The sequence below is a fragment of the Tiliqua scincoides genome, chromosome 5 (genome assembly GCF_035046505.1).
Source record: "Tiliqua scincoides isolate rTilSci1 chromosome 5, rTilSci1.hap2, whole genome shotgun sequence".
NCBI classification, from domain to species: Eukaryota; Metazoa; Chordata; class Lepidosauria; order Squamata; family Scincidae; genus Tiliqua; species Tiliqua scincoides.
In genome coordinates this window covers 48,952,675-48,980,608 of record NC_089825.1, presented here as the reverse complement: position 1 = coordinate 48,980,608, position 27,934 = coordinate 48,952,675, and the positions used below count along the sequence as shown (strand labels likewise).

Below are 27,934 nucleotides of genomic sequence, written 5' to 3'. Positions count from 1 at the left end.
ACATGTTAGAACACATGTTCAAGAAAAGGGGCTTAAAAGGATCATTTCTGTAACACTAGTACTTTACTATGCTTCTATAACATCATCTGGCTCACCTTACATCAGTAGAACTTAAAACTAAATTCAGCTGAGCATATCCAACTCTGCTTACTAATATAATAATATATAATTATTATTTCTTATGCAAGATCCACCAGCATAAGGCTGTCAGTGTTATAATTCATTCCTCTGAGCAGCTTTCTCTGACAGTTTTCTTGTAATTTCCTGATAGAAGACATGACTTAATAGCGTAAAGCATATCTTCTTGCCACGTTATTTTGTTTAACGAGACAGCTTTATCAGCATTAGTAATGGGTTGGCTCAAAAGCAACAACACAGCAGGAAAGGAAAATAGCCTGCAAAATGCTTATGCTCAAATGCTTATGGAAGAACACTGTTAGATTAGTTTCACTTGTCTCGTGAGGCATTTTGGGCTGAGGTGTAAAACAATTACTCCATCAGCAGGAAAAGGTCTTCTGCAGGTGGAACGGCAGGAGGAACCCAATAGATTTTGTGCATTCCTTGATTTCCATACTGTTGAGAAGAACAGTACTCTGAAAAATGTATATTAGGCTACTTAGGACCCAATCCTGCTCAACTTTCAGTGAGGACACAGCTGCAATGCAGCTCCCTTACCTTGAGGAGGCCTCTGTGACCACCCCACCACCACAGGATGCAGCACACACCCCACCTGCATGGCTGCATCAGTGCTGGAAAATTGGATAGGATTGGGCCCTCGCTGTACATTTTGCAACACCTGTGAAGTATGCCTATTAGCAACTTGCAAGATTAACCATTTGAATTTGGTTTCCTTCCCTTTCTTGATCAAGATAAGCAAATGGTCACCATTAATTTTTCCAGAGTAGTTAATCAAGGATGTGCTACAAACTGTATGCTACCACGGCAGGGAAAGAAGACCATGCCTTGTGGTGGACTAGCAGAACAGAAAGAGGTCAGCAAAGATGGATTACGATCAAGAGTGAACGTATGTTTTCTGCTCTTGAGTCCATGAGATTCTGTTACGACAAACAGGGAAGCCTGTACTCTGAAACCATGCTCATACCCACCCAGAGTTTTGAATGACTTGAAAACGGCTATACCCACCATCATAAGGGCTGCATATTCCAAAGAGGATCTCACTTTGTAAGTGCTTCAGAATATCAAAGTTTTCTACATAAAACACCATCTCAGGTTTCCCACTGATCTGTATCAGCTGTGTTTTATTTGCATTAAACATTCCCACTGAGTAGATAATGACGTTTTTCATGCGCAAAGCTTCTGCTGGCATTTCCACCTCATCTTGTGCTTCCCCGTCAGTGATCAGGATCAGAATTTTCTTGACATAGGGTCGTGCCCCTTTGGCAGGCTTGAAATAGTCAGACACAAACGTCAATGCTTCTCCAGTGAGTGCGTTCTGTCCCATGAGAGACATTCTCCCAATTGCCTCAATGATGTCACTTTTTGCTGAATACTGGCTGAACCGGAATTCTTCCTTGTTTCTGCCGCTGAATTGGATGAGGCCAACATGCACTCGGTCTAGACCTATGTCAGATTTGTTTACCAGGTCCCTCATGAAGGTCTTTGCTTTCTCAAAGTTATCAGGGCCTATGTTGCCAGAGCTGTCCACCAGAAAGAGAACATCAACTTTCTTTTCCTTGCAGGCTGTTAGAAGAGGAAAACATTCTCGTCATGTACAGTTACTTGCATATCATATATTGAATGCTTGAGGGGGAAAAAAACCTACAAAATAACTAGTATAAAAACAGCAAAATAAATCCCAAAAGAATTACATTTCAGTGCTGTCTGCAAAAGTTGGGGAGCTTTTGCTGAAGTGTTTCTAAGCCACAAAAAAACCAGCCCTTTGTAATTTTTTTTTTTTTGGGGGGGGGGAGGCTTTTGCTAAAGAATGCCAACTTGTAGGCAGATATGGATGTTGGAAAGGGAAGAGAGAATACCTTATTGCTTTAACTTTTAGGCCCAAATCCTAACCAACTTTCCAGCACTGACATAGCTGTGCCAATGGGGCATTTGCTCCTCCTGCAGTTGGGTGACAGTCACGGAGGCCTCCTCAAGGTAAGGGAATGTTTGTTCCCTTACCTCAGAGCCGCATTGCCCTTACCTTGCTACTGGAAAGTTGGTTAGGATTGCGCTGATTAACAGGAAATCGATATATGGAATACTTTTGTATAATTTTTTTGTTTTATCTATTTAGAAGCCATGATGAAATGAATGAATCCAGCATATATGGAGCTCCTGAAGACTTTTAAGCACATTCTGAATGCACCCGGACTGAAAATGAGGGTGGGGGTGAATTGTGTCCCCTGATCCTGCCCCTGACCTCCCCCCATTGATTGGCTCCACAGCACTAATGGATATTAAATAAACATGCATGGAGGGGAGGGGAGGAGTGTGATGGCAGTGGCAGGCTCTATCCCAACCTCCATATGAAAATAAGTCCAGGCTGTACACCCTATATCTTTGGTTCCCAAACTGTGCACCACAGTACCCTAGGTGTGCCATGCGATGTCCCCAGCTGCCTCTTCTTCCCAGCAATCCTGGGCACTGCCATCTTGGCTGGACCAAGATCATGTGAGAGCTTAGGGGAGTGCTGGCAGCTGTCTTGTTCTCCTGCAGGATAGTGCCGCCATGACAGGGCACCATAAAAGAAGGGCGCCATGACCAGGGCAAGTTTGGGAACTTCTGCTCCATGCATTAAGACAGCTCCTAGGGATCCATATTGGGTCACCAACCTGCTTACCTGTGCACCCAAAAATTTAAGCACTATTTTGCCCCCTGGCCCACACCAAACCTGTCAGATGCGAGAGCCTTGGATACAGAAAGAAAAAAAGAAAACGGATCCAAATACTCCGTTTGGGTGAAAAAGCTGCCAGCCAAGGCCGATCACGTGGATAGTGAAACATTCCTACCAGGCCCCCATAAGCAACCAGCTAATCTCAGACTGCTCAATGGGAGAGGGAAGGTCAGCAATCCGAAGCACACTGAGCAGGGTGCCAGCCAACAAGCAGCTGCAAATCCTGCTCACCCCACAATGCACCTAATAGGGTGCAGGAATCTCCACTCTTGATGGTGGAGCAGGGCAAGAAGTGGTTCCCATGTGAAATGGTGGCCGCAGAGTGACATTCTCACTGGCCACAATATCTATTGTTTAAAACCTCTTGCTTGATTTTTCTTTTTTTTTCTTTTTTCTTGCCTTCAAATTGCATGAGCCCTATGATCAAAATGTAATGTTGATTTTCCAAGTTTTATGTTTTACCGTAAATATTCAATGTAACTTCAAGGAAATAGCAAATAATAATAATTGAAATAAAATAAGCAAAAAAATAAATAAAAAGCAAAAATAAGCAAAAACAATAAGGGATGGGTGCGTGAGCAGTTCAAAATTCTCTGGGAGGTGCATGAGGCCCCAGAGGTTAAGAGCTTCTTCTTTAGGGAGAAACAAACTCTTTTCCTGCCATCATTGTCACTGGTTTGGGTCGTAACAACTTTTACCGAGTCCAAGTGGTTTCATTGTTATTTTGTTATTCCTCTTACCATCAACAGCACAGATGTCTCGAACAACTTCGTTCTTTATATACTTCAGGGAGGCGAAATCATTTGCAAAATAAACTCTGTCCTTTGACTCTGCAATCTCATAAATCTGTGACTCATTCGCTTGTCTTAAACCAATGGCATAAATGTTGACCATCTCATTCCTCAGCTTCCTGGCAGGTTCCTTCACGCGGTCCTCCGATTCTCTATCCGTTATCACAACCAGATGGCAGGATACTCTTCTGGAGAGCTGATCCTGTGTCCTTCTTAATAAAGGTTGAATAAATGTCAAAGCTGCTCCTGTGTAAGGACTCCCTCCTATTTGTCGGATATTATCAATGGCTTTCAATATGTCACTTGTTTTAATGTAGTCCTTAAGTCCAAATTCAAGCTCACTGGTTCGTGAATACTGCACAACTCCAAAGCGAACTTTGTTTGGTCCAGTCGTAAACAATTTCACCACTTCTTTCAAAAACAATTTCAGATCCAAAAAGTCAAAATAATCAAGGCTTGATGAACCATCAATGAGGAAATAAATATCAGCTTCTTCAGTATCCACACATCCTGTAACAAACAAAATTTTATACAAGCTGATATGCTAATTCAAATAACGTTCATTATTTTTTAACAAAATAAAACAACGTTTTTCAAGAACTTTCTTTTACTGTCACAGATACTATCCAGCTATATCTATATGACATCTATAGAAACAATAGAGCCCTAAAGGCTCATCCTGTTAACTTTTTTCCCCTGAAAAATAAATCTAATAGTGTATATGGGACAAAGTTCACTCTTAAATGAAATTTTCCATCCTGCAACCGCCCCCCCCCATTTTTCCCATGCTGCTTCTGCTTATTTTCAAGAATATTTTCATTTCTTAATTCTTTCAAGAGTGAAAGAAAGAATTTGTTCACTCATTTTCCATTCCACTACCATTGTTGGGCTATTGTTTTGAATAAAAGCGGTCTTCTACTTTTAACTTCTTTTAAAAATTTCTACCTGGCTTTTTAAAGAAAAGCACCCAAAGGTGCCATGAGTAGACACGTTACCTCTTTTGAGAAGTTCTGTTTGTTTAGGTTCCACATAGAGCTTTTGCTGTATTTGATTCACTATCTTCTTGTGGAAAACCAGAGCTTGATGTGGCAAGTGGGAAAATGTCTTTAGGTTAGTAACATATCGTTGTGGTGGGTAGGACGCTATCTGGGTTAACTGGGTAGCATTTGACTGTTCAACACCAAGGGCAAACACAGTCACACCAGCCCTCCTGAGAACAGTAGCGGCATCACTCACATTGTCTTCTGAAGACCTGTGAGTGATAAGAATGGCTATTTGTTCCACCCCTTGAGACTTCCTGCTTCCAGCACTTTCTGTGAAGACCTTCTTCCTAGTAAAAGTAATGGCAGAACCAGTGTTGGCCTTTCCTGCTTTGGGAGAAAAGCTTTGTATGTTCTGTAGAACGTGAGTCTTGCTGGTTTCCATTCTCAGTAAATATATCACTTGGGGCTCAGTGCTGTATGCCACCAAGCCAACCTTTATGCATTTCTCCTTCACATCAAGAGAAGACACCAGGTTTTCTAAGAAGGTTTGAATCTTCTGCAATTGTGTTTTGGAAGCACCTTCGTCCACGATGAACACCACATCAGCAACTGCATCATCATCACAGGCTGTAGTGGGGACGAAACATGGCATTAAAATTTGTTGTTTGACCAATTCAGGTATATTTACCTTGCCAGATGTGAACACATGCAGCCACCCCAGAGATCTTTCCTCCATGGTACCTTTGATCTAGGACAGAGGGGTGAACGTCCATATTGTAGGTTGGGCTTATTTGGTTGAGCAGTTACAACAACATATTGAACTGCAGAAACAATAAACTGATTGGTATGATTTATTGCTTTATTTTAGAACAGGGGTGGGCATACCCCAGACCAGGGGCCATTAGCGGCCCTCAGAGCCCCCTAATCCAGCCCGCAGGGAGCTCCCAGTCTCCAATGAGCCTCTGACCCATTGGAGATTGTTGGAGCCTGCACTGGCCCGTTACTGCTGGTTGTGACTGCCAGACTCGAACAGCAGGTTGAGTTAGAGCAAGGCCTTTTATAGTTTCCATGTGTTTTCTGCTTTTCCCTGGGCATTATTTTAAACCCCTCCTCCCCATTGCCTCTGAACAACCTTTGTCTCCAGGTGTTTCTGGCTTGGTCTGGCTTGATCGATATGTTTTCACCGTGCAAGAGGTGTGTAGCAAACTGTTCATAGTTTGCATGTGTATTATAAATAAGCTCAGTAAAATTCATTCAATCATATAAATTCCATCTCTAATGTATTCATTTATGTAAATTTTTTCAAATTTGAAATTAATTCTTTTTTTCCCCCTGGCCCCCGACACCGTGTCAGAGAGATGACGTGGCCCTTCTGTCAAAATGTTTGCCCATTCCTGTTTTAGAAGATGGTTTTTATATGATAACGCAGTATTGCTATGTAAAATAACTTGAACTGGCTGAGCAAGCATGAACTGGCAGTTTCAGTGCTACAGATACTGTGTCAGAGTTGTGCCATCCTGTTTGTGTCTCACCATAACTTATTCAACAACCACTCTTTTTATAGAGGCAGGTAGGAAATGTAGCAAAAAAATACTGAAGGGCTGAACATCTACAGCAAAAATGAAATTGGATACGCTCCATTTTCCAGAACAAATAGAAAAAAAATCTCAAGTTTATACAAACTTAGTAGCAAATTGCATGTGTCACTGAAAGGTGTCATTAGCATGTCTGCTTTTTCTTAACTAAAGGAGCATATTGGGAAGGGGGATCAGGATTGGGACTGCGGTGTACAGGAAGGAAACATTTAACTCCCTTGAGCCATGTTCCTGATGTCAAACTTCTCCATTGACCCACAGATATATGGGTGGTCAGGAACTGTCAGTGGCTCTCTGAACAAGTTGTCCTTCACATTGTGACTGAGAAGTACTTCCCATTAAGCTCAATGGTGCATGCTCTCTGGGAAGTGGGTTGAGAACTGCAGCCTAAAAGTGATTGAGGATGTTTGGTTCCTTTTATGCAGGGGTGCCCAAACTCTGGCCCTGGGGCCACTTGCTGCCCTCAAGAATTCCCAATGCGGCCCTCAAGGAGTCCTCAGTCTCCAATGAGCCTCTGGCCCTCCGGAGATTTGTTGGAGCCCGCACCGGCCTGACACAACTGCTCTCAGTGTGAGGACGACTGTTTGACCTCTCACGTGAGCTGTGGGATGAGGGCTCCCTCCACTGCTTGCTGTTTCACGTCTGTGATGCAGTTGTGGCAGCAAAGGAAAGGCCAGCCTTGCTTTGTGCAAGGCCTTTTGTAGGCCTTGAGCTACTGCAAGACCTTCATTCATTCATATAAGTTCATCTTTAATATATTCATTTATGTAAACTTATGTAAATTTATTCAAATTTTAAATGTAAATTAATTCTTTTTTTCCCCGGCCCCCGACACAGTGTCAGAGAGATGATGTGGCCCTCCTGTCAAAAACTTTGGACACCCCTGCTTTTATGCAATAAGCTTTATGGCTATGGCCATGTGCTCACCTGCAGAAGTGCACAGGGCTACTGGTGTGCTTGTAGCCTGATCAAGACCCCATGGAGGCACTGACTGTAGGACCAAGCCCATTCATGTGGGACCTATATATGTGACCATATGCAAATACAAATTTAGATTAATAGGTTTGCAAGAGTGCATGCTTGGACTCCAGCAATATTTGTGTTGATTTAGTTTCATACTTTGGTTTCAAATATCGCTGTCCTCTTCCTTACAAATGCACACTTCCACTTCATTTCTTACCTTCCAGTACTTTTCCATGATTCACTTTGTTTACATATGTAGTATTTAATAGAGCTGTGGTATTAGCACCCACATGAATAGCATCCACAATGATCCTGGAGATATTCTGGGAAAATAGGCTGAGTTCTCCTAGTCTAGGAAAGAAGAAATAAAATGGTTGTGTGGCCATCAGCATTAGTTCATCATAAGAAGCAGCTTCTATCCCCAGTGCAATGACCTTCACTCCAGCGCTCTGTAACATTTTAGCAGGTTCTTTTACATCATCCACAGATGGTTGTGATGTCATGATGACCAAAATCTTGGAGGTGTCTTTTGCAATAGATGGTCTCCAGTAGGTCTCATAGATCTTGCGGAGAGCATTGCCAGTTTTCAAGGGGCCACCTCTGAACTCAATTTTGTTTTTGACATGGTTCAGCATTGGATTCTTCCCTTTATATGTATCCAGTTGAAATTCATGGTACACCTGATCATTGTACTGGGCGAGCGCAATAGAATACTCATTAGGCCCTACTGGTAAACTGTTGATTGTTTTGCTAATAAATGTTTTGACATGACGGGAAGATGTATTACTGCTAGCAACCAAGAAGACAATATCCGCAGGCTCAGGGGCTAAAAGGGAGAAAAAAGAAGATCCAAGTCAGTAATACCAAAGCATTATACCTACTGAATACTATCTTTAAGACTTTGACCAGTAATATAAGACAAACTCTGTTATGATTTTAAAGTTCAATTGTTAGATCCCTTGAGCATCTCCTGCTGGAAGGAAAAGGTGGAATATTAAAATAATAAATATACGGCAACATGGCAGTCCAAGGAGCTTTGCTTTAGAAAGGTTACTTCCTAAAAGAAAGAAAGAAAGAAAGAAAGAAAGAAAGAAAGAAAGAAAGAAAGAAAGAAAGAAAGAAAGAAAGAAAGAAAGAAAGAAAGAAAGAAAGAAAGAAAGAAAGAAAGAAAGAAAGAAAGAAAGAAAGAAAGAAAGAAAGAAAGAAAGAAAGAAAGAAAGAAAGAAAGAATTGTACCTGGTTTCTGGGCCATGGAAATTTGAGTCTCGGTAATTATGAAGATAAATGTCAACAACATCTTCATACTTAGAGTAATTTTTGAAGCTTTATCTGTAGAAGAAATATTGAAATTCTCATTTATCGATTTTCAGATGGCCATTACATATCACAATACATTTCTGTTCAAGAAAGTGAAACCTCCTTAGCAGCAGACCTTGTGCTGGACACATGCCCCGGGCACTGAATTCATGCAACTGCAGGACCACGCAGGAAGCCTCACTTGAGGCTCCCAACACAGTTGGAAACTGCACTTCTGGTTTTCTGGACGTGGAGTTTAAGACCGCTGGGAAGCCTCAGAAGGTTTCCCCAGTTGTTTCTACAGTCGCACAAGGTCCCGTCGCGCTGGAAAGGTAGGGAGGGCAGCTTTGTGTATGGGGGGGCATCTCGCGGGGGGTCGGCTTTGTGGACCTTTGCCCCATGAGTGGAGAGGGGCAAGTCCGCCACTGCCCCTCCACCATAGTAAAACAGATAAAATCAGGCTTGAGCAGGTAGTAAAGTGAAACTTTTTAAAGAGTCATGTACAGTTAGGTTGGTCCTGAAAGAGGGTCCTTTTAAGAAGTGGAGCCTGGTGCTAAAAAGCTTGGGAACCACTGTCCTAGGCCTACCCCTACATGTTCTATCTAGGGCAGGGGTGGGCAAACTTCCAACTTTAGGGGTGCTGACCTTTAACAATTGTATATCAGCAGGTGCAGCTTGTCATCTCACAGATTATTAAAGGTCCAGGATCTCTAACGTTGAAAGTTTGCCCACCCCTGATCTAGGGTATGAATTGTATAAGGTTGTAACTACATGAGACCTGGACGGCCCCACATTTCCTGTTCCTCTTTCCCACTCAAATGTGCTCAGAGTAAACACGTCCCAGGAGGGGGATGCGGGGGGGGGGGAATGGCACCTGGGGCCAGGGACAAAAACGGGGACCAAGAGCCAAAGGAGGGACTACAAAAATTTCCTGGGTTCTTGCATTTTCCTCTCTCACCAGATCCCATGGGGGGGGGTGCAGTGGGGAGAGGGGGGAGGATTGGTCCTAGAACTACATTTCCCAGCAGGTCCTGCTGTGATCTGAGACCCTGACCCTGCCAGGGGGAGGAGGCCTTGCTAGAGGCTGGGGAAAAGGAGGAAGGCCTGAGCCAAGTGGGAAGGACAACCTGGGAGCAGATGTGCCAAGGCCCAGCGAGGACCGAAAGTGGCAGATCTTGACTGGGGAGAGTGAAGGAAGCGGAGCTGGGGCTCTGGTGCGCAGGCTGCATTAGGGAAGCCCAGGGAAGAAGGGCCTCCTGGGCTCTCCTGCCCCTGCGCAGTGAGGCCTATGTTGGAGTGGCAGCCCAGGGCCTGTTGCAGGACCCTACGCAGCCCCCTTTGGGTTCTTCCCCCCCCAGTGATTGCCAGCCCCCCTCCCTCGCTGACCTATTAAACCATCTGTTACCATGAGCCAGATATTAAGGTGATTGCTGGAACCCCCTCCCTCCCCCCCAGTGTGAATGCAGGGGGCAAAGCTCCTCTGCCAACCCCCTTCCCAGGCAAGACCTTGGCTGTGTTTGTTATTCGGTTAGAACAGGGGTCTCCAACTTTTCAGTACGAGGGCCATGTCGTATATTTTACACATTTTCGTGGGATGAAAAAAATCAGTTTTATAAACGAAAGAGTAAGTTTTACTTGGATCTTTCCTGTAACCAGCATATATGATTCAAAACAAAAGAGAAATGTGAGAAGTACAAAGAAACAATGCTGTGTTTAGCCTTCTGACCTCAAACTTGAAAGAAAAACGGCTAGCTTGGCGAGCATGCTAGAAGATGAAAAGCAAACTCGACCCTAGCGTGCTAGAAGGAGGAAAAACCCGGCTCTTTAATGCTTCTAGAGTTGGGAGCAGAAAAAGAATGCAGCCTACATTCAAAGACAGTTAGCGTCTAGACATCATGACAGCCATGACCTTCCTCTGCGAATCTGCCCAATGTCCCTCTGCAGCCATCACCTATAGTGAAAAGAAATTCAAGCATGTACATGAAGCAGGCATACAAGGTTAAAAAAAAAAACTCATACAGTTCTCCTTTCTTTTCCTTACAGATAGCAGAGAAATGGAATCAAAGCAAAGCAAACCCTGCTTGGGAACAGAAATGGCTGCTTCTCATTCAGGCCAGGTAAGGAGGATTTGCAACTTGGGCTTCTCCTCCTGTAATGTTTCCAGCCACAGCCTTTTTGCCTCAGTCTGGTCTATCTGTACTATCCTTGTTTCCCTCCTACTAATGCCCCTGGCATTCTCCTTTCCCTGTGCCTAAGGTCTTCCTTCATTCTTCAGTGTTCATCTGGAAAGCCTAACTAATCTACCTTACATCCCTTCTCCCCCTATATTTCCCCCATCTCTGCACTTATTCTTCAGAGCAGTTTCTCCTCCCGTCACCTTTTCACCTCCTTCTAGCTAATTTCCTCAGTTCACTGTGAATGTATGTTGGTGGTGGTAGGAGTCCCCCCTGTGTCCCAGGGATGGGCTCTGGTTGCTCTCAGGCTCAAACTGAGTTGCAAAAACACACAATTTTGGTGGGAACTTGAGCCACACGTCCCACTGACTCGTAACTCATGGTTTTTACCCAAACAGAATCATGACTCGTAGATGCATGAATCAAGAAGACTCACCATTTTGCCACCACTCCGCTACTCAGTTTTATGTGTGTGTGATTGCTTAGTATTTTTTATTTTTTTTTGGCCACTTCTGTGTCACCGCAAAAGACCTTGTGGGCGATCTGGAAGCTAGCATCCAAATTGGCATGAGCAACAGACTTACAAGCAGAAGGGAGAAGATTGACTCCAGGAGGCATGGGCTAGGGGTTGAGGGGAGGCTGCACAAAGCTGGGAGAAGGAACCAGAACAAGACGGGGGCAGCCAAGACATGGGTGCACTCTCTTGTCCATCTCAGAAGGAACAGATGAATGATTGGCCATATGGATAGCCTGATTTTTGTCTCTGGATGAGGGAGGAGAAAAGGAGGAGCCTAATGGAGGGGGAGGGTGTTCCATACATAGGAAAATGTCTGGCTAGCCCAGGGAGGGGGCTAAAGAGGCAAGCAAAGGAGGGGGGAGGAGACATTCCTTTGCAATAGAAGAGGAACACCTCATGGCTCATTTTCCATTATGGCATGGCAGGAGCAACACGCCTGTCTCTATTCCAGGGGTGCCCAAACCCCAGCCCTGGGGCCACTTGTGGCCCTCGAGGACTCCCAATGCGGCCCTTAGGGAGCCCCCAATGAGCCTCTGGCCCTCCAGAGATTTGCTGGAGCCCACACTGGCCCGATGCATTCGCTCTCAGTGCGAGGGCAACTATTTGACCTCTTGCATGAGCTGTGGGATGAGGACTCCCTCCACTGCTTGCTGTTTCACATCTGTGATGCAGTAGCGGCAGCAAAGGAAAGGCCAGTCTTGCTTTGTGCAAGGCTTTTTAAAGGCTTTGAGCTATTGCAAGACCTTCATTCATTCATTCAAGTTCATCTTTAATATATTCATTTATGTAAGCTTATGTAAATTTATTCAAATTTTAAATGTAAATTAATTCTTTTTTTCCCCGGCCCCCGACACAGTGTCAGAGATGATGTGGCCCTCCTGCCAAAAAGTTTGGATACCCCTGCTCTACTCCAATGGTTCTCAAACTTTTTAGCACCAGGGTCCACTTTTTAGAATGACAATCTGTCAGGACCCACTGGAAGTGATGTCAAGGCCAGAAGTGACATCATCAAGCAGGAAAATTTTTAACACCCCCATATGACAAAATCAAATCAAATTAATCAATTAAGGGAGCAATCCTAATCAACTTTCCAGTGCTGACCTAGCAGCAGTGCAGCCTCAAGGTAAGGTAACAAACATGCCCTTACCTTGAGGAGGCCCCCTTGACTGCCTCCCCACTGCAGGGTGCAGTGCAAGCCACATTCACACAGCTGTGTCAGTGCTGGAAAGTTGGTTAGGATTGCACCCTAAGTAAATTAAAAGTTTACAGTAGGTATAATTTAAAATGAAGAAGAACCCCCTAACCCTCCCAAGCAGATGCTGATCTGTTTAAAAAATAATTCCCCAAACATCCCAAAGGCTCCAGTCTTATCCAAGCTCACACGGGAGTAAGCCCCATTGACTATCATTGTTTAAAGCATATATATAGTAGCCTGTTCAAAGTACAGACCTGTAACATTTCCCCAAATGCAGTTGCATACTATGCTAGCATCAAGTCTGTTAAAAATAAAATATAGGTGGAAATGAATCAGGTCCCACCTGAAATTGGTTCACAACCCACCTAGTGGTCCCGACCCACAATTCGGAAACACTGCTCTACTCTCTGGGGTTTGTGAGGAACTAATCACATACTGCACTGCTGCACTCACTTGAATAACAGCAGAGCTTTTGTTTACATCAGTGAAATGTTGATGTAACAGGTTACACGTGTTTGTAAAACGCGCTGCTCGTAACATCATATGGGGGCTTGAGTGGGCAGACAAACTGCAGCCAGAGCAACAGGATGTGATGTAACATTTTAGAAAGCAGGAAAAGTGATGGACATTATAATGTGTGACAGCAGCTGGTTGGCTGGCAACCTTCAGTCTCAAAAGACTATGGTATAAGCCTACAGCACCCGGTATTCCCAGCTGGTCTCCCATCCAAGTACTAACCAGGCCTGACTCTGCTTAGCTTCCAAGATCAGGCATGTATAGGGTAACAGTTGCTGCCTACACAATGCACAAGGTCCTCAGTCCAGGGTGTGCTTTCCTGGGAATATGCCCCTTTTGAAGCACTGGGGCTCGTTCCTTGGCTTGTGTGCATAGAACTGTGGTGTCAGTTTAGAAGCTGGAACAGAAGGAAAGGATCCTCTGAGCCTCCTTTCAGGAAACGAGGGCATTGGAGCTGTAAGCCCCAAAGATGGAACTGCAAAGTTGAGAGGGAAGGTGTGTGAGGACATGTTTTCAAATTGAGAAATGTTTTGTCCTTTCATGGAAACTGGAATACAGTTCTCCGACTGGACTGCAGGCATGGCCTAGGCAGGTCCAATGTTGCCAATAGGACATTTCTCCTTTTTCTTTCAGGGTCCGATTTCATTCACACAGATAGCTCTGTATTTCAGCAGTGAAGAGTGGGCCCTGCTGAGTCCCTGCCAAAGGCTCCTGTATGAGACCGTCATGATGGAGAATTATGAAAACGTGATCTTTGTAGGTAAGCAGGATTCTTTGGCTCTTCATTGATAGATGCTGCACGAGGCATCCATCTGCTCCATCAGATGTTGCCAAGGGGAGTACGTGGCCAGGCTGCATGACCTGGGCATGGCTGCTGCTACGCCTGATGGCCCTACATCCTCCCCTTCTGGCCAGCCCAGATCTGGGACTCTTGATAAGGAGGGTAGCCCCAACCTGAGGACATGGTGCCAGAACTGAGCTGGAAGTCCGTTGACTGTCCTTTGGAGGAGGTGGGTGTGTTCTGGAGGGCACTTGCCCTGGGTTTGGGCTTTCATTTTGGGTGCAGGAGCCACCTGAGAGAGAAGCAATCTAAGTATTCCTACATAAAAAGTGAAGTGGCATTGTGAGTTCAGATGCAAGAGCAGTGGGGAGACTGATGTCTCTGGGTAATTTGGAATTTCCTCATGAAGAGCATACAGGGATGAAAAATGTCTTTCCTTGAGGGAGAGTCGGAGTACAGACCACAGAAAGAGGAAAATACATATCTTCACTGCAGACTTATATCATCATACTGCTGAGATAGCTCTTCTTATAGGATTCTGGGAATTGTAGTTTGTGGAAGGCTCTGAGAAGTATCTGCAGGAGAGGATGATTGATTCTTCAGGTCCAGTGTTTTCCGATGTAACCTAGGCCAGGAGCATGACTTTGACACTGGACTCACGGCAGGAGGCCTCAGATCCCAGAGGCCGAGAGGAAGGCTTCACTTTTGTCAAAGCAATTCCCCCCCATCCCCCACTCTATCAATCATGCCAAATATTTGGAAGAAACCTATTTCATGCATGACTCCACCTTGCTTACACAGCACATCTGACGCAGTGAACAAAAGCCAGATCCTGGGAGCTTCCTAATTTGGAACAGAGACACAGAAGAACATTTGAAAACCATAGGTGGCCACACCAGCTTCGTGGCTATATTCAGTCAAGGAGTCCATATTGCTGAGGCATCTGGCTGCCAGAATAACACTAGGGTTTGTGTCACCCAGTGCAGGAAGCCAGCATGTCACCCCCACGATGGGAGGAGGCTTCTGTCAGCTTCTGCAGGCCGGCACTTCTGGGACCGCTGGCCTGGCTTCCTCCTGAGGAGGTGCAAACATGCCTTATGGCTGTTTGGAATCCTAATTTGCTGTTAGGATTGCGCCCTAAGTATTCCTGCATAAATAGTGAAGTGGCACTGAGAGCTCAGATGCAAGAGCAGTGGGGAGACTGATGTCTCTAGGTAATTTGGAATTTCCTATGAAGAGCATAAAGGGATGAAAAATGTCTTTCTTTGAAGGAGAGTCAGAATACAGACCAGAAAAAGAGGAAAATATCGTCACTGCAGACTTATATCATCGTACTGCTGTGACGATCTTACAGGATTCTGGGAATTGTAGTTTGTGGAAGGCTCTGAGAAGTATCTGCAGGAGAGGATGTTTGATTCTTCAGGTCCAGTGTTTTCTGATGAAACCCAGGCTGGGAACATGACTGACATTGGTCTCATGGCAGGCGGCCTCAGATCCCAGAGGCCTAGAAAAAGGCCACACTTTTAAGTGTCAAAGCAATTCCCCCATCCCCCACATTATCAATCAGGCCAGATATTTGGAAGAAACACATTTAATGCATGACGGCACCTTGCTTTTCCAGCACATCTGACGCAGTGAACAAAAGCCAGATCCTGCTAGCTTCCTAACTTGGAATAGAGACACAAAAGAACATTTGAAAACCGTAGGTGACCTGCCCAACATTGTGGCTATGTTCAGTCAAGGAATTCATATTGATGAAGCAACTGGCCTTGAGAATAACCCAGTGGCATCACGAGGGTTTGTGTCACCCGGTGCAGGAAGCCAGCGTGCCACCCCCATGATGGACGTCCCCACAGGCAGTGGACAGGGCAACGCCATGAGTGGTGGTGGTGGTGGGAGGTGATGCACCATTACCCCGCCCCACTGGTTTTTGTGGCTATAACTTTTGATAGAATAGAGATATTTCAGCATGGTTTGTTTCATTGCATTCTACATGAAATTACGCATTGCCTGATATATAATATGATGGTATTATTCAAAAGTATCATGATTTTAATAAATTTTGGCCAGTAGTGGTGCCACCCCCCATGCATGTTCCCAAACCCCCTGAATCCCCTAGTGATGCCACTGACTGCACCCTTGGTGAGGTGCAAAACAATGCCAGCACTCATTCAAGGCTATGGATCGGCCATCAAACTACAAAACCAGGTTCCTTTATGAGCTCACTCCCTTAAAGTGATGGACTATTTTAAACCTTAGGTGGACTGCTGGCTTCCCTGAATCAAACTTTGGTTCCTTGCAATGTCTCATAGCAAGAATGGTCTGTGTTAGCAGGAAAGCCTAGCACCTTCTGTAGTGTCAAGGACAAGAGAGTTGGATGTCCCTTTGAAAGCAAGCTTTATACTCTGAGAATTGGTACACATGGCCCTGTGAAGCTATACAGAACATGCATCTGCCAAAAGCAGCCAGGTGCTAATTACTATGAGTTTTTCATTACCTCTCAATGGGCATTTCATTACCTATCAATGGACATTCTGGGCATTCAGAATGTGTCTGATAGTTCTCCAGAAAGCACAACCCAGTATTTCTCAGCCAGTGGTTTAGGTACCACCAGTAGTACTTGATGTGGTGTCTGCTGGTACTCATGGCACCCCGGACCTCTGCTGCCTGGCAGCGAGACCAGGAATACAACATAACAAACCAGCGGTAAGAGGTTCAAAAGCATGCTTTTCCATGCTCAAAAAAGCCCTCCTGTTCCCCCTGAGTCTCTTACTGGTGTCTGTAGGATTGCATCTGCCTCCCAACCCAGAAGTAACAAGCGATGACGTCATTGCCGGTTACTTCCTGTGGTACTCGAATAGGCGGACTGTATGAAGTGGTACAGCGGAAGACAAACATTGAGAAAAACGGCCTTAACTAGTATTCAGCTGGAGCTAGAAATTATTGGGGTGCCTCTTTGAAGTTACAATTCCCTTCCTGAAGCATGAATTATTGTACAGTTTTGGATTAGACATGGAGAAGATCAAACAAATGGTTTTCCCTTGTTAGTGAAATTTTAATTGTAGGCTTTTTTAATAGACCTCATTTACACCTATGATAGCCTTTGGTTCCCCCCTTTTCTCAGGTAGCCCCTAAGGCCTTATAATAGGCAACACCCACACTCAAGAGGGGGAATCACTTTCACATGAATGGACAAATATTGCCGAGATCTGCCCCCTCCTGCCACCTACCCTCTCTGCTCGCCACCCCAATCCTTTCTTAAAGGACTGCCCCTTCCACCACCTTTACCTGCTCCTGTGGAGCCTCTGGGAGCCATAGATGTGTGCATGGAGCTTCCAGCCATTTTTGCAAACAGCTCCATAGTACTCGACAACAACATCACAGTGGCATTTATGGCAGTTGATCAGGAGATTTGCCATTATATACACCCAATTGGATTGGGCTGTTTGGCAAGTAACTTCTTGATTGCTCTGCTTCTCCTCCCTTCCCCTCTTTTTCTTGGACTGTTTTCTTGTCTTGGGATTTCCCAGTACACTGGCAACCCAGTCCTGAGCTGCCCATTGCGCCAGGACTGCTGCCGCGCTGAAACGGCTGCCATGTCATCCTGTGCGCAACAGGGCAACCGCTGGCAGCTACTCGAGGGAAGGGGACTTTTGTCCCCTTCCCCCAGGTAAGGCAGGTAGCCCCACAATGGAACTACTTGATTGTGTGGTAGCCCTTGGGCTGCCATAAAATCAGGAGCCTCCGTGTCCGGCCCATGGCCCGACATAGAGGCTCTAGATGTGGTGGAGCTCCACTCTGCCTGTCCCACCTCCCTCTTGCCCTGCTCCCTCCCTCCGGCACGCCTTCCCTCGCCTCCCCCCACCTTCTCCCACCCACACACCTCGGCCCGCCCTTCCATCACCTCACCCCGCCCCAGAATACCTCCCCCCACGCTCCCACTCACTCCTATGCTGCCCGGCAGTCCGCATGACCACCAAACCGAGTTCTGTTGATTCACCATCACTAGCCCAGTGCCGGCCAGCACTGAGCTACTTCCAGTGCTGGGCTGGCACTGAGGGCCATGAACGTGCTTTACGGAACATTTGCGACACTCACCGTCAGTGGAGCGCCAGCAGTATGAGCTCAGGATTGGGCTGTAGTCTTTTCTCTTCCCTCCCTCTGGCATAGCAACACAGACCCTTTAGTTAGATTAACCCTTTGTTTTCTTGTTTTTCCATAGGTAGCTGTGAGCATTAGATGGTGTCATTTTAAATAGGCAGAAATAGTTTTATTTATCTTTATGATTTTTGAATAATTGTGTTGACCCATATAAGTGGCAATGGTTTGTAGTTATTAAGAGCATTAGCATTTCATTTTATTTTATATCAATTGTATATTTTTTTTGTCTGGGAACAATATTATTGCTCCGTCCTTACGTCTGCCAAGCAAACTAGAAGGCTCTGCAAACCCCCCACCTCTGCAACAGGCATTGAGCCCTGTGCCCGGATACCTAGACAATTGGTTTACTGCTGTAAACCAGTTACTAACCACATAGGAAGCACAGCTGCCTGTGGATGGACCCACGTTGGTTGTCTTTCCCAAGGCCGAATTCTGGTTTCCCAACTGACAGGGACACTAGGAAGGCAGGTTCTGGGCTGGAAAAGGGGCAGTACAACACATGCCTTTATGGGAGACCCCAGTATGAGGGGTTCTGTCAGTGCAAGTAATGAGATGGATGTGGTAGGAAGCGAGGCTGAGGGCTCTGTCTTCATAACCATCTGCTGTCTGGTCTGGATCCTTACCCCAGCGGAAACTTGGGAGGGCACAGCCATGCATCACAGATCCCCAATTAGACACTCCGCTCCCCCTGACTCAGGGGCAATGGAGGTCATGGATGACTACCCCAATCAGCTGCAGTTTCTTCCTTTGGTCTCTTACTGTATTTCTTTTCTTATCTCAACAGATTCGGTTTGGGACCAGATTGCAGAACAGAAGGAGCAGACAAAGCAAAACACCCACACAGGAGAGAAGCTCTATAAGGGCCAAGTGTGCAGAAAGACTTTCAGTCAAAGTGGTGTATGTAAGATCCACCAGCAAACCCACACAGGTGATGGACCCTATAAGTGCCAGGAGTGTGGAAATACTTTCAGTCAGAGTGGTCAGCTTATTAGCCACCAGACCACACACACAGGGGAGAAACCCAGTAAGTGTCAGGAGTGTGGAAAGTCTTTCAGGCAAAGAAGTCATCTTATTAGCCACCAGAGAACCCACAGAGGGGAGAAACCCTGTAAGTGCCAGGAGTGTGGAATGACCTTCAATCGCACTGATAGCCTTATTAGCCACCAGAGAACCCACACAGGGGAGAAACCCTATAAGTGCCAGGAGTGTGAAATGACCTTCAGTCACATTAGTAATCTTTTTAGACACCAGAGAACCCACACAGGGGAGAAACCCTATAAGTGCCAGGAGTGTAGAATGACCTTCAGGCGGAGAGATCATCTTAGAAGCCACCAAAGAAAACACACAGGGGAGAAGCCCTATAAGTGCCAGGAGTGTGGAATGACCTTCAGTCACAGTAGTGTACTTAACAGTCCACCAGAGGACGCACACAGGGGAGAAACCCTATAGGTGTCAAGGGTGTGAAAAGTCAGGCAAAGAAGTCATCTTATTAACCACCAGAGAACCCACACAGTGGAGAAACCCTATAAGTGCCAGGAGTGCAGGAAGACCTTCAATCAGAGTGGTCATCTTATAAGACATCAGAGAACCCACATGGGAGAAACCCTATAAGTGCCAGGAGTATGGAAACGCCTTTAGTCAGAGACGTCACCTTATTAGCCACCAGAGAACCCACACAGGAGAAACCCTATAAATGCCAGGAGTGTGGAATGACCTGAGTAGTAGTCTTATTAGTCACCAGAGAACCCACTCAGGAAAGAAAATGTATACAGCATGGGAGTGGTAAGATTGGTATTGTGCTCAGTCAGGCAATAAAAGTTGCATCTCTTGTTTGAATCAAATAATTGATGTTTGAAAAATTCCTGCTATTTCTGCAGTGTTTGAAATGTGGGTGAAGCATCTTGCTTATTCTTGAAAAATAAAATTTGTCAAAATTGCCCTGTTATTATTTGCTAGAGCAGGGGTGTCAAATATAAGACCCGGGGGCTGGATTCAGCCCACAGAAGCTTTTTATCCCCCCCTCAGGCTCCCTGCTGCTGAGCAGTGCTGTTACTGCCGAAAGGGCATCCACATGAAAATTGGGCTCTCCCATATCTTGAAATATGATCAAGATTTGCGCATTTTCTCTTTGATCATTTGCAGGTAATGAGTTCCTAAGTGAGAAAAGTGCTTATTTTTTGTTATGGCCTGTTTAATGACATCACTTTCTGCCTAATGGCATCGCTTCCGGCCCTTGGTATGAAATGAGTTTGACAGCCCCGTGCTAGAGTCTATGAACTGGGCTTTGCTCAGTCATTGTCCAAGTTGGTGTTGAGAACCAATCACAATGATACAATGAACCTTCAATTTAATAGACTTCAGTTTCAGAGATTTCAGAAGTGGACACTTTCTGGTCCATTGAAAATTAATGCAGACCGGCATCCCTGTGATGAAGCGGGGCTTGATGTAATGCGAAGCCTCCAGAGGTGAGGGGAAGCTCTGTACCCCTCGCCTCTGGAGGCTTTTTGTGAGCCTCCAGAGGCTTAGAATGCCATAATCGCAAGAGAGATGGGGCTTCCGGTTTCACAGAAGAAACTGAAAATCATGTCACTTACGCGATTGCGGTATTCTGAGCCTACGGAGGCAAGGGGAGCAGAGCTCTCCTCGTCTGTGAAGCCTTGCAGGGTGCGCCCAGGTCCAACCATGTGACTAGTGGTGGGCATCGCATATGTGACAGCTGGCTGAGGGGCGCACACCTGTATATATTTTGCATATGCACATCTTCATTGACTTCAGTCCATTTGGATTTAATGAACTTTTATTATTCCATTAAACAGAGGGTTCATTTTACCACCAACTTTGTTTTTTCACCCTTATTAGGGAAAAATTACAACATCCCAATATTTCACTAAGAATTGCTTGCCTATAATTTTGCTTCATTTTCACAATCAAAACAATGCTGAACTCTGTAGGGCAGTGGTTCTCACGCATTTAGCACCAGAACCAACTTTTTAGAATGAGAATCTGTCAGGACCCACCAGAAATGATGTCATGACCAGAAGTGACATCATCAGGCAGGAAACTTTTTCACAATCCTAGTCTGCAATACTACCCACACTTATCCAGGAGTAAGTCCCATTTACTAGCATTGATAAAAGAAAATACATAGTAGCTTGTTAAAGGTACAGGACTGAAACATTTCCCCAAATGCAATCACATCCCATGGTAGCATCAAGTCTAACAGATTAAAAATAAAATATTGAAATGAATGGGGACCCACCTGAAATTGGCTCGTGACCCACCTAGTGGGTCCTGACCCACAGTTTGAGAAACACTGCTGTAGGGAATTGAATCATTTGACCATTTCCTAAACTGACAGAAACACCACACCACCCAGGCCAGATTATACCAATCTGTTAATGTCCTTCTGGAAGCACAGTGGAAGGCATTGACCTTCAAGCAATGATGGTGCACTGGAAATGGCTGCCCCATCTCAGTTTGGAATCAGCCAGGTTGGGTAGTTGCCTGTTCAATCAAGGTATTTGGATGAGGGAGGAGGGTTTGGAACAAGTTTAGTTAGCAGACACTTCTGGCCCAATGCTATCCCCTGCTTGTACACAGGGGGGTGGATATAGCAGTCACTTGTATCCTGTGTGCTAGCAATCAGGCTGGGAAAGGTAAGTAAAGACAAATTTTATTTCTCTGGTGACTGCTTGGTCCCCTAGTACAGTGTTTCTCAAACTGTGGGTTGGGACCCACTAGGTGGGTCGCGAGCCAATTCCAGGTGGGTCCCCATTCATGTCAATATTTTATTTTTAATCTATTAGACTTGATGCTACCATGGTATATGACTACATTTGGGGAATGTTCCAGACCTGTACTTTTAACAAGCTACTATTTATAATCATTTAATAATGATAGTCAAAGGGACTTACTCCTGGGTAAGTGTGGGTAGGATTGCAGCCTAGGATTGCTAAAAAATTTTCCTGCTTGATGATGTCACTTCTGGTCATGAAATCACTTCCGGTGGATCCTGGCAGATTCTTATTCTAAAAAGAGGGTCCTGGTGCTAAATGAGTGAGAACCACTGCCCTAGGGGACTCCACAGACCAACACCTGCTCTTTTGTTGGCATAGATCTGAAGAGTGGCAGCGGGTGTGTCTGGTCCAGGCCGGGGAGATAGCATCTGGAAACTACTGCTGCCACCAGGATCCACCCTTGATTTGCCCCAGATGACACCAATTGACAGCTGGTCTGCGGAGCAATCTCATGGTGGCATGAAATTCAGAGGTTCATACAGCATCACAGTATAACAGAGGAGTTACCACAATGGTGACCCACAGGATACGCCGGCGGACTTTGTGGTTTGTCAGTGTATCCCATGGATAGTATTCAGCCATAAGTTATTTTAAGATATATATCCTGCCTTTCCCCTCCACTCTGAAGTTGTCCAGAGTGGTTAGCAACAAAAGATAAACCAGTGTCAAAATATGATGACCAAAACAGCAGCATAAAATGCACTGAGAATAGTCCAGGTATAAAACCCAGAGAAAGAGAGATAGTCCTGTCTGCACACCCCCAAAAATGCATGAGACAAGGCATTGTGGGTCTTTGCACACAAATCTGCCCAAGGACTGTATAACCTAAAACTTTGCCCCCAGGAACTACAGATTCCTAAACTGAGGAAGAAAACAACTGCAATCCCGACCACTTTTTTGTTACCGGATGTGATTTCTTGAATCACTTTCTAATATTCCCTTTAATAATCATAGCCTGTATATACACTTATGCCAAGGAACACCAGTGAAGTCAGGCCAGCCTGCTTATGCCACTGTTGCAATATATTCTGGACTGCTTGTGAGTCAATGGACACTGCTGGGTCTGAGACCCTAGTCAGACATTCAGGACCCCTGACCTTTGCAAATATGTTGCAAGTTCAGAGGAAGACAAAGCTATAAAACACCAGCTTGTGGGTGCAGGATGGTGGTGCCATCCAGTCTGCCAGACCACCCCTTTCAGAGACATTGATTATGGGTTTGGGAAAAGGAACACACAAAGAACATTCTTTATGCATCCCCAAATAATCCAAATCCTAGAAACAAGTCTGGTTAGGATCCCCCGGCTTGCCTCGCCCTGATCAATATCTAAGCATTTCCCCACCATCCAATGAGTACTGGGGGCCAGTCTAAGTACCTTTGTGACACCTGGAATGAGGCAGAGACAAACCTTTTCTATGTTTCATTCTTGAGTCTCCAAACTACCACATGGAACTGCACACTGAGGACTGGCAAGTTATCTTCAGGTCAAGCTGTTTTCAGGGCTGTGAAGACATTGTGCTGTTACCCTACTCTCTCGGTCCGACCTTGACCAGGGCCCCAGTCTTACCCAGGGCTGGAGAAAGAGACAAGAGTGAGAGGTGGCAGTGTGGTGCCAAGCCAGCTTTGGGGGTCTTTCCCCAGTGCCCCTTGATGCAGTTGAGAGCGGCCTGGCCCGGCTGTCCCCTGGCTGCCTTACAAACCCGAAGGCTGGGCAGCCAACCTGGACGCAGCAGCAATGACTGCGGTGCCCCATTTGGAGGCGGTCTGGTGGACTATGGCAGTCTGGCGACCTCCTCGCAGTTGAGACTGGGCATCCAACCCAGACACTGCTGCTGCGACTGACACACCTCCTCCTGGGGTCGTGCAAGACAGCCTGCCTGCAGCACGCACACACTGAGGCTGGGAGAATGCCGGAAAGTTCCAGTGCCTCCTGAGGCTGCGGCAGGCTCCCTGAGCAGAGGCCGGTGATGAGGCTCCCCGGTGGCTGCCACAAGGAGACCACGGGTGGGGGGGGCTGGATAACCCTAGCCCCACCCTCTCAGCCCGAGCTGGGAGGGAAGGGAGCTCAGTCCCCTTCCGTGCCCATCGTGGAGTGGCCACTGGCCAGTGGGGCAACCGCTGGGTCTCCTGCCGGGTCTGGACAGGTGTGAAACAGAGAAAGGAGGCCCCAAGAATCATAAGCAGGGCATGACAGAGGCGCCACTAGGGAGGCTGGAGGTTGGCCAGGAAAAGCACCCTTTTAAGCCTAACCAGAGAGGAACAGTGGTGGATATGGGGCTGGGGTACAGCCAGTATAAAAGGTAGAAAGACCTGTGATGACAGGTGGTGGTCAGCAGGTGAGAAGAACGGCTGGAACTGAACTTGCTTGCCTGGGAACGAATACACAGCCAGCTACCAGGGACAAGGACCCAAGTGATGTGAACCCCCTCCCCCTGGTCATGTCTGAAGCCTTCCTCGCTTGGGTGCTGTGTAAGGGGTGCCAGTAGTCAGGTATTCCAGGATCTCCTGGGGAGTCAGCCAGCCAGTCGACCATGTCCTGCCGGGCCTCGACCCCATGCACCCCAGAGCACAACATGTGGTGGAGAATGTGTGCAGCATAGGCCCCCCCCCCCCAGATTGCAGTACAGAGAACCCGATGCCAGCAAGATGTCTGGGCAAGCAGACCTGGGCTCTGTAGATTTTTCTGGCTGCAGCCAGTCATTCCCTGTCCCATTTTGCCCCCTCCCCACCCTATCCCACCCACCTCTCTTGCCCCCTTCCCCTGTACTATTTTCCCCCCTTTCCCTTTGGGAAGGAGACCCAAAAAAGACTTTGTACCCACTAATAAAATTTGTCACAGAGGCCCTGAAAGTAAACTCATGATGTGACATCATCGAATTTTAAGTTTTCCCACTCCCTCAGGTGGCTGCCAATAAAGAGGGCATGGTATAGGGACACTCACAACTCGGTTTGCCTCGCATGACATCTAATTCCTCTTCTAAAATTTCAGTCTAAAGCCAGCTAATGCAGTGGATCCCAAACTGTGGGTCAGGACCCTCCAGTGGGTCAGAACCCAATTTTTGGTGGGTCACAAAACTGACAAGCTGATAGCTGACAAGGAAAATTTCATAGAGCCCTATGGAAATGGAAAAGAGCAGCATGGGTGTGTTCACTTATCAGTAGGTGACCTTGACTTGTTCTACTTCGAAGGACAGGTTGAAGGGAACACGATGCTCTCCGAATTGTCACAATCCGATGAATGCAGACCCCAACAAACTCTTAAGAAAGCCCCCCCCCCTTCAAACTGACAAGGAAAAAGTATTGAGACCTATGGAAAGTGAAACGGAGCCACACATGAAAGTTCATTCACAAGTAGGCAAATGGTGTCTCAGCTCTTATCAAAGGCCAGGCAAAGGGAAGCTCAAGGCCACCAGAATAGTCCCAATCTGATGTACATGGAGCTCAACAAATGTTCCAGAAGGTTGCCCCCGACCAGAGTGAAAATTATAGAAACAGAGGCTTGAGCGGCTGGCAAAGTGGCCCTTCTTTGAGTCTCATAAAGTTAGGTGAGTTCCCATAGTGTTGTTTTAAAAAGTGGGTCCCTGCGCTAAGAAGATTGGGGAACACTGAACTAATGCGCAACAAACAAACCAACTCACATTAAGTGAACTCGCAGTTCAAATAGTGAGAATGTCATGTGGCTTTATTGCCAAGAATATAATACGGTCTATATCACTTGGACTTTTTGGGAGCACTGAACATTTGTCACATGAGCAACCCCCCAAAAAGGATGTGGTAATGTCTGGAAGTATAGCCTGAGCTGTATTTCTTTTCAGTGCTGTTAATGAGATCTGCCATCTTATGGGGCCCCATTGCTCTATTTTGTTTCTTGAAAAATTTCTTACCCAGGACAGAAGACTTATGCTTAAAAACAGATGGTTTGGCAGGACTCCGATTTGCTTTGCATACAGTATCAAGCTTCATGAGTCCTGGGAGGCTACATTTATATAAGTGAACTGAGGTAACGTGTAAGCAAAGGATACAGTAATACATCATTTTCTTGGCCTCAAAGTGATGTGTCATTTCTCTGGAAACTTCAATCATTGCTTATACTCTGAAAGTCCAGTATTAATAGGATAAATAAGAATGGATACTGTGTGACCTGAAAAAAATGCATTACCACAAGCAATAAGTGGTCTGTCCCGTCCCCCCCAGTTTGAGGCAGGATGACCAGATACAATGGAGTACAGAGTTCCTATACCAGGGTTGGGAACTCGACTCAGATGACTCAGACTTGAGTTGTGAAAATGCGTTATTTTTGGTGACTTGGCAACACATGATCGTGTGCATAGAAGACTCTGAAAAACACACAAGTCAGGGCCCCCCTGACTCGGCACTCGTCCCCACGCATGCTGACTCGAGAAAGCTCTTTTCCCCATCTGTGATAGGAAGGAAGGAACGGATGATCATTGAACAAAGGATTGGCATTCTGATATTTTCATTGGCTGAGGGAGGGCAGGAGGAAGAACCCAAGGGAGTTCTTGACTTAGGATGGCTGGAGGGGGAAATGGGAGGTGGGGAAGCGGGAGGGAGGTGTTTTGTAGCAATCATGAACCTCGTGGCTTCTGTGGGCTCATTGTTACTTGGGAGGAGGCAGCCCCATTGAATGGACCAGCTACAGTGGGACTACTTCTGAGTAGGGCTGCAAAGGATCAGGTCATCCTGGTAAGCCTCGTAGCTGCTGCGCTTGACCCTCCTCCCTCCTGCCACTTCTATCCCCACTCTCTTGCATTCCCTCTCACCCCTCCCGCCCTGCTTACAGACGGGCAGGGACAGCAGGGGAATGAGTAAAGAGAACCCCGACACACACACACACACACACACACACACACACACCCTCGACAGCAGTCCTGTTTTTTCCACAACAAGCTTTTTAAGGGGGGGAGCAACTCGACTTGAGTACTTTAGAGTCACTAATGACTATAATAATAATGGGGTCGGTGACTTGGTGACTCAGCTCACGTTAAGCCATGCTGGACTTGCCCATCTCTGGCCTATACCTTTAACCATTGTATAGAAGAGGGAACTTTGGCAGGTGCAGTTTTAAAAACCCATCCATGTTGAGCTGCACCTGCCCAAATCCCCTCTTCTATACAATGGTTAAAGGTATAGGCACTCTGTCCTCCATTGTATCTGGTCACCTTGGTTTGAGGTGGTTGATGGCAATGAATTTCCTACAGGGTGACACACTGACACATATTAAAGAAGTCACGTTAACAAACCTGTCATGACTGGCAAGTACTGCATGTAGCTGTTGGAATTTGGATGCAACACTGCCTGCAGGACTCGGGAGGGCAGTGTAATGTACAGTCACCAAACCAAATGGTGTCTCCTGCACATTGGCATCACTGCCCAGAATTGCTCTGACAGCTAGTGAGAGGCGCTGCTTTCTTGGCACGTTGTGGTCCCTGCAGTAATTACCATTTTGCCCCCTCTAGCTACGCTACTAGATGCATCACATGTCTTGAAGCAGGTGTGCAGTAAATGATTAGCCAATTGCTAGAATTGTACAAATAAATAACATAGTGCAATTGCAGGACTGAATTCATTGTATGACAAATACAGGATCATGCCCGTTTCCTTCGCAATCAATCTGGATAAAGCAAAGGGAAGCACCACTACTTCCAAAGAGCTCATCCAGTTCTCGAATGGACCTTGACTGTTCTTCCACAAATTCTTGAAGTTGTGGCTCATATATTGGAAGATGCATTCATATTACTTTTGCCACATTCTTTCCCACAATGCGGTCATCCTTGCGAAATGCACCCACTCTGCTATTGGCAGATTGAACAATAGCGTATTTTAATCCTTTGCTTTAAGTGGAGAACCACTCGGTGAATTTGCTCATCAAAATGTGCTGTACTGCTTCAGCTATCATCTTTTGCACACTCATAAAACAAGAGTGTTCAAATGCAAGATGATCGTTCAAATCATGTTGTATTCAGATATTGCCATAGGTATTATGGGGCAAAATCCAGCAGCTGATGGTGACATGGTCCCAACCTCAGGTGACAGCCAGTCCTCAGATTCAGAGGGAAAGCAGAAGTCACACTGATAACTGCATCTGCTATCAAGGTACAGGACTCAGGCCCTGACAGTGAGAAATGGTTGGGAAGCAAGGAGCTCCAGGAACCCTAGACCACCAAAGAGTTTCCCATCTAAACCAGATTCAACATATCAGAACCTAACATTCTGGGCACCACTCACTGCCCAGACACTGATGCAAGGAACACACTCGACAAGAGATGGCTGAAGGGCAGCAAAGCAATCTGTTC

At 46.0% G+C, this 27,934-nt stretch overlaps 1 protein-coding gene and 1 pseudogene across 1 annotated transcript in view; one reads left to right on the top strand and one right to left on the bottom strand.

Moving 5' to 3' along the window:
* Positions 1–8,486, bottom strand: part of COL6A6 (collagen type VI alpha 6 chain) — a 47,369-nt gene extending 38,883 nt beyond the window's left edge. Inside the window, exons 1-5 of the mRNA XM_066629160.1 lie at positions 8,420–8,486; positions 7,401–8,009; positions 4,638–5,252; positions 3,592–4,152; positions 1,144–1,701 (exon numbers count right to left, since the gene is read on the bottom strand). Of these exons, the coding sequence (XP_066485257.1) occupies positions 1,144–1,701; positions 3,592–4,152; positions 4,638–5,252; positions 7,401–8,009; positions 8,420–8,486 (2,410 nt within the window). The remainder of the gene's footprint in view (positions 1–1,143; positions 1,702–3,591; positions 4,153–4,637; positions 5,253–7,400; positions 8,010–8,419) is intronic.
* A 143-nt stretch (positions 8,487–8,629) lies between these two features.
* Positions 8,630–19,516, top strand: LOC136652231 (zinc finger protein 436-like; annotated as a pseudogene).
* The last annotated feature ends 8,418 nt before the right edge of the window (positions 19,517–27,934 follow it).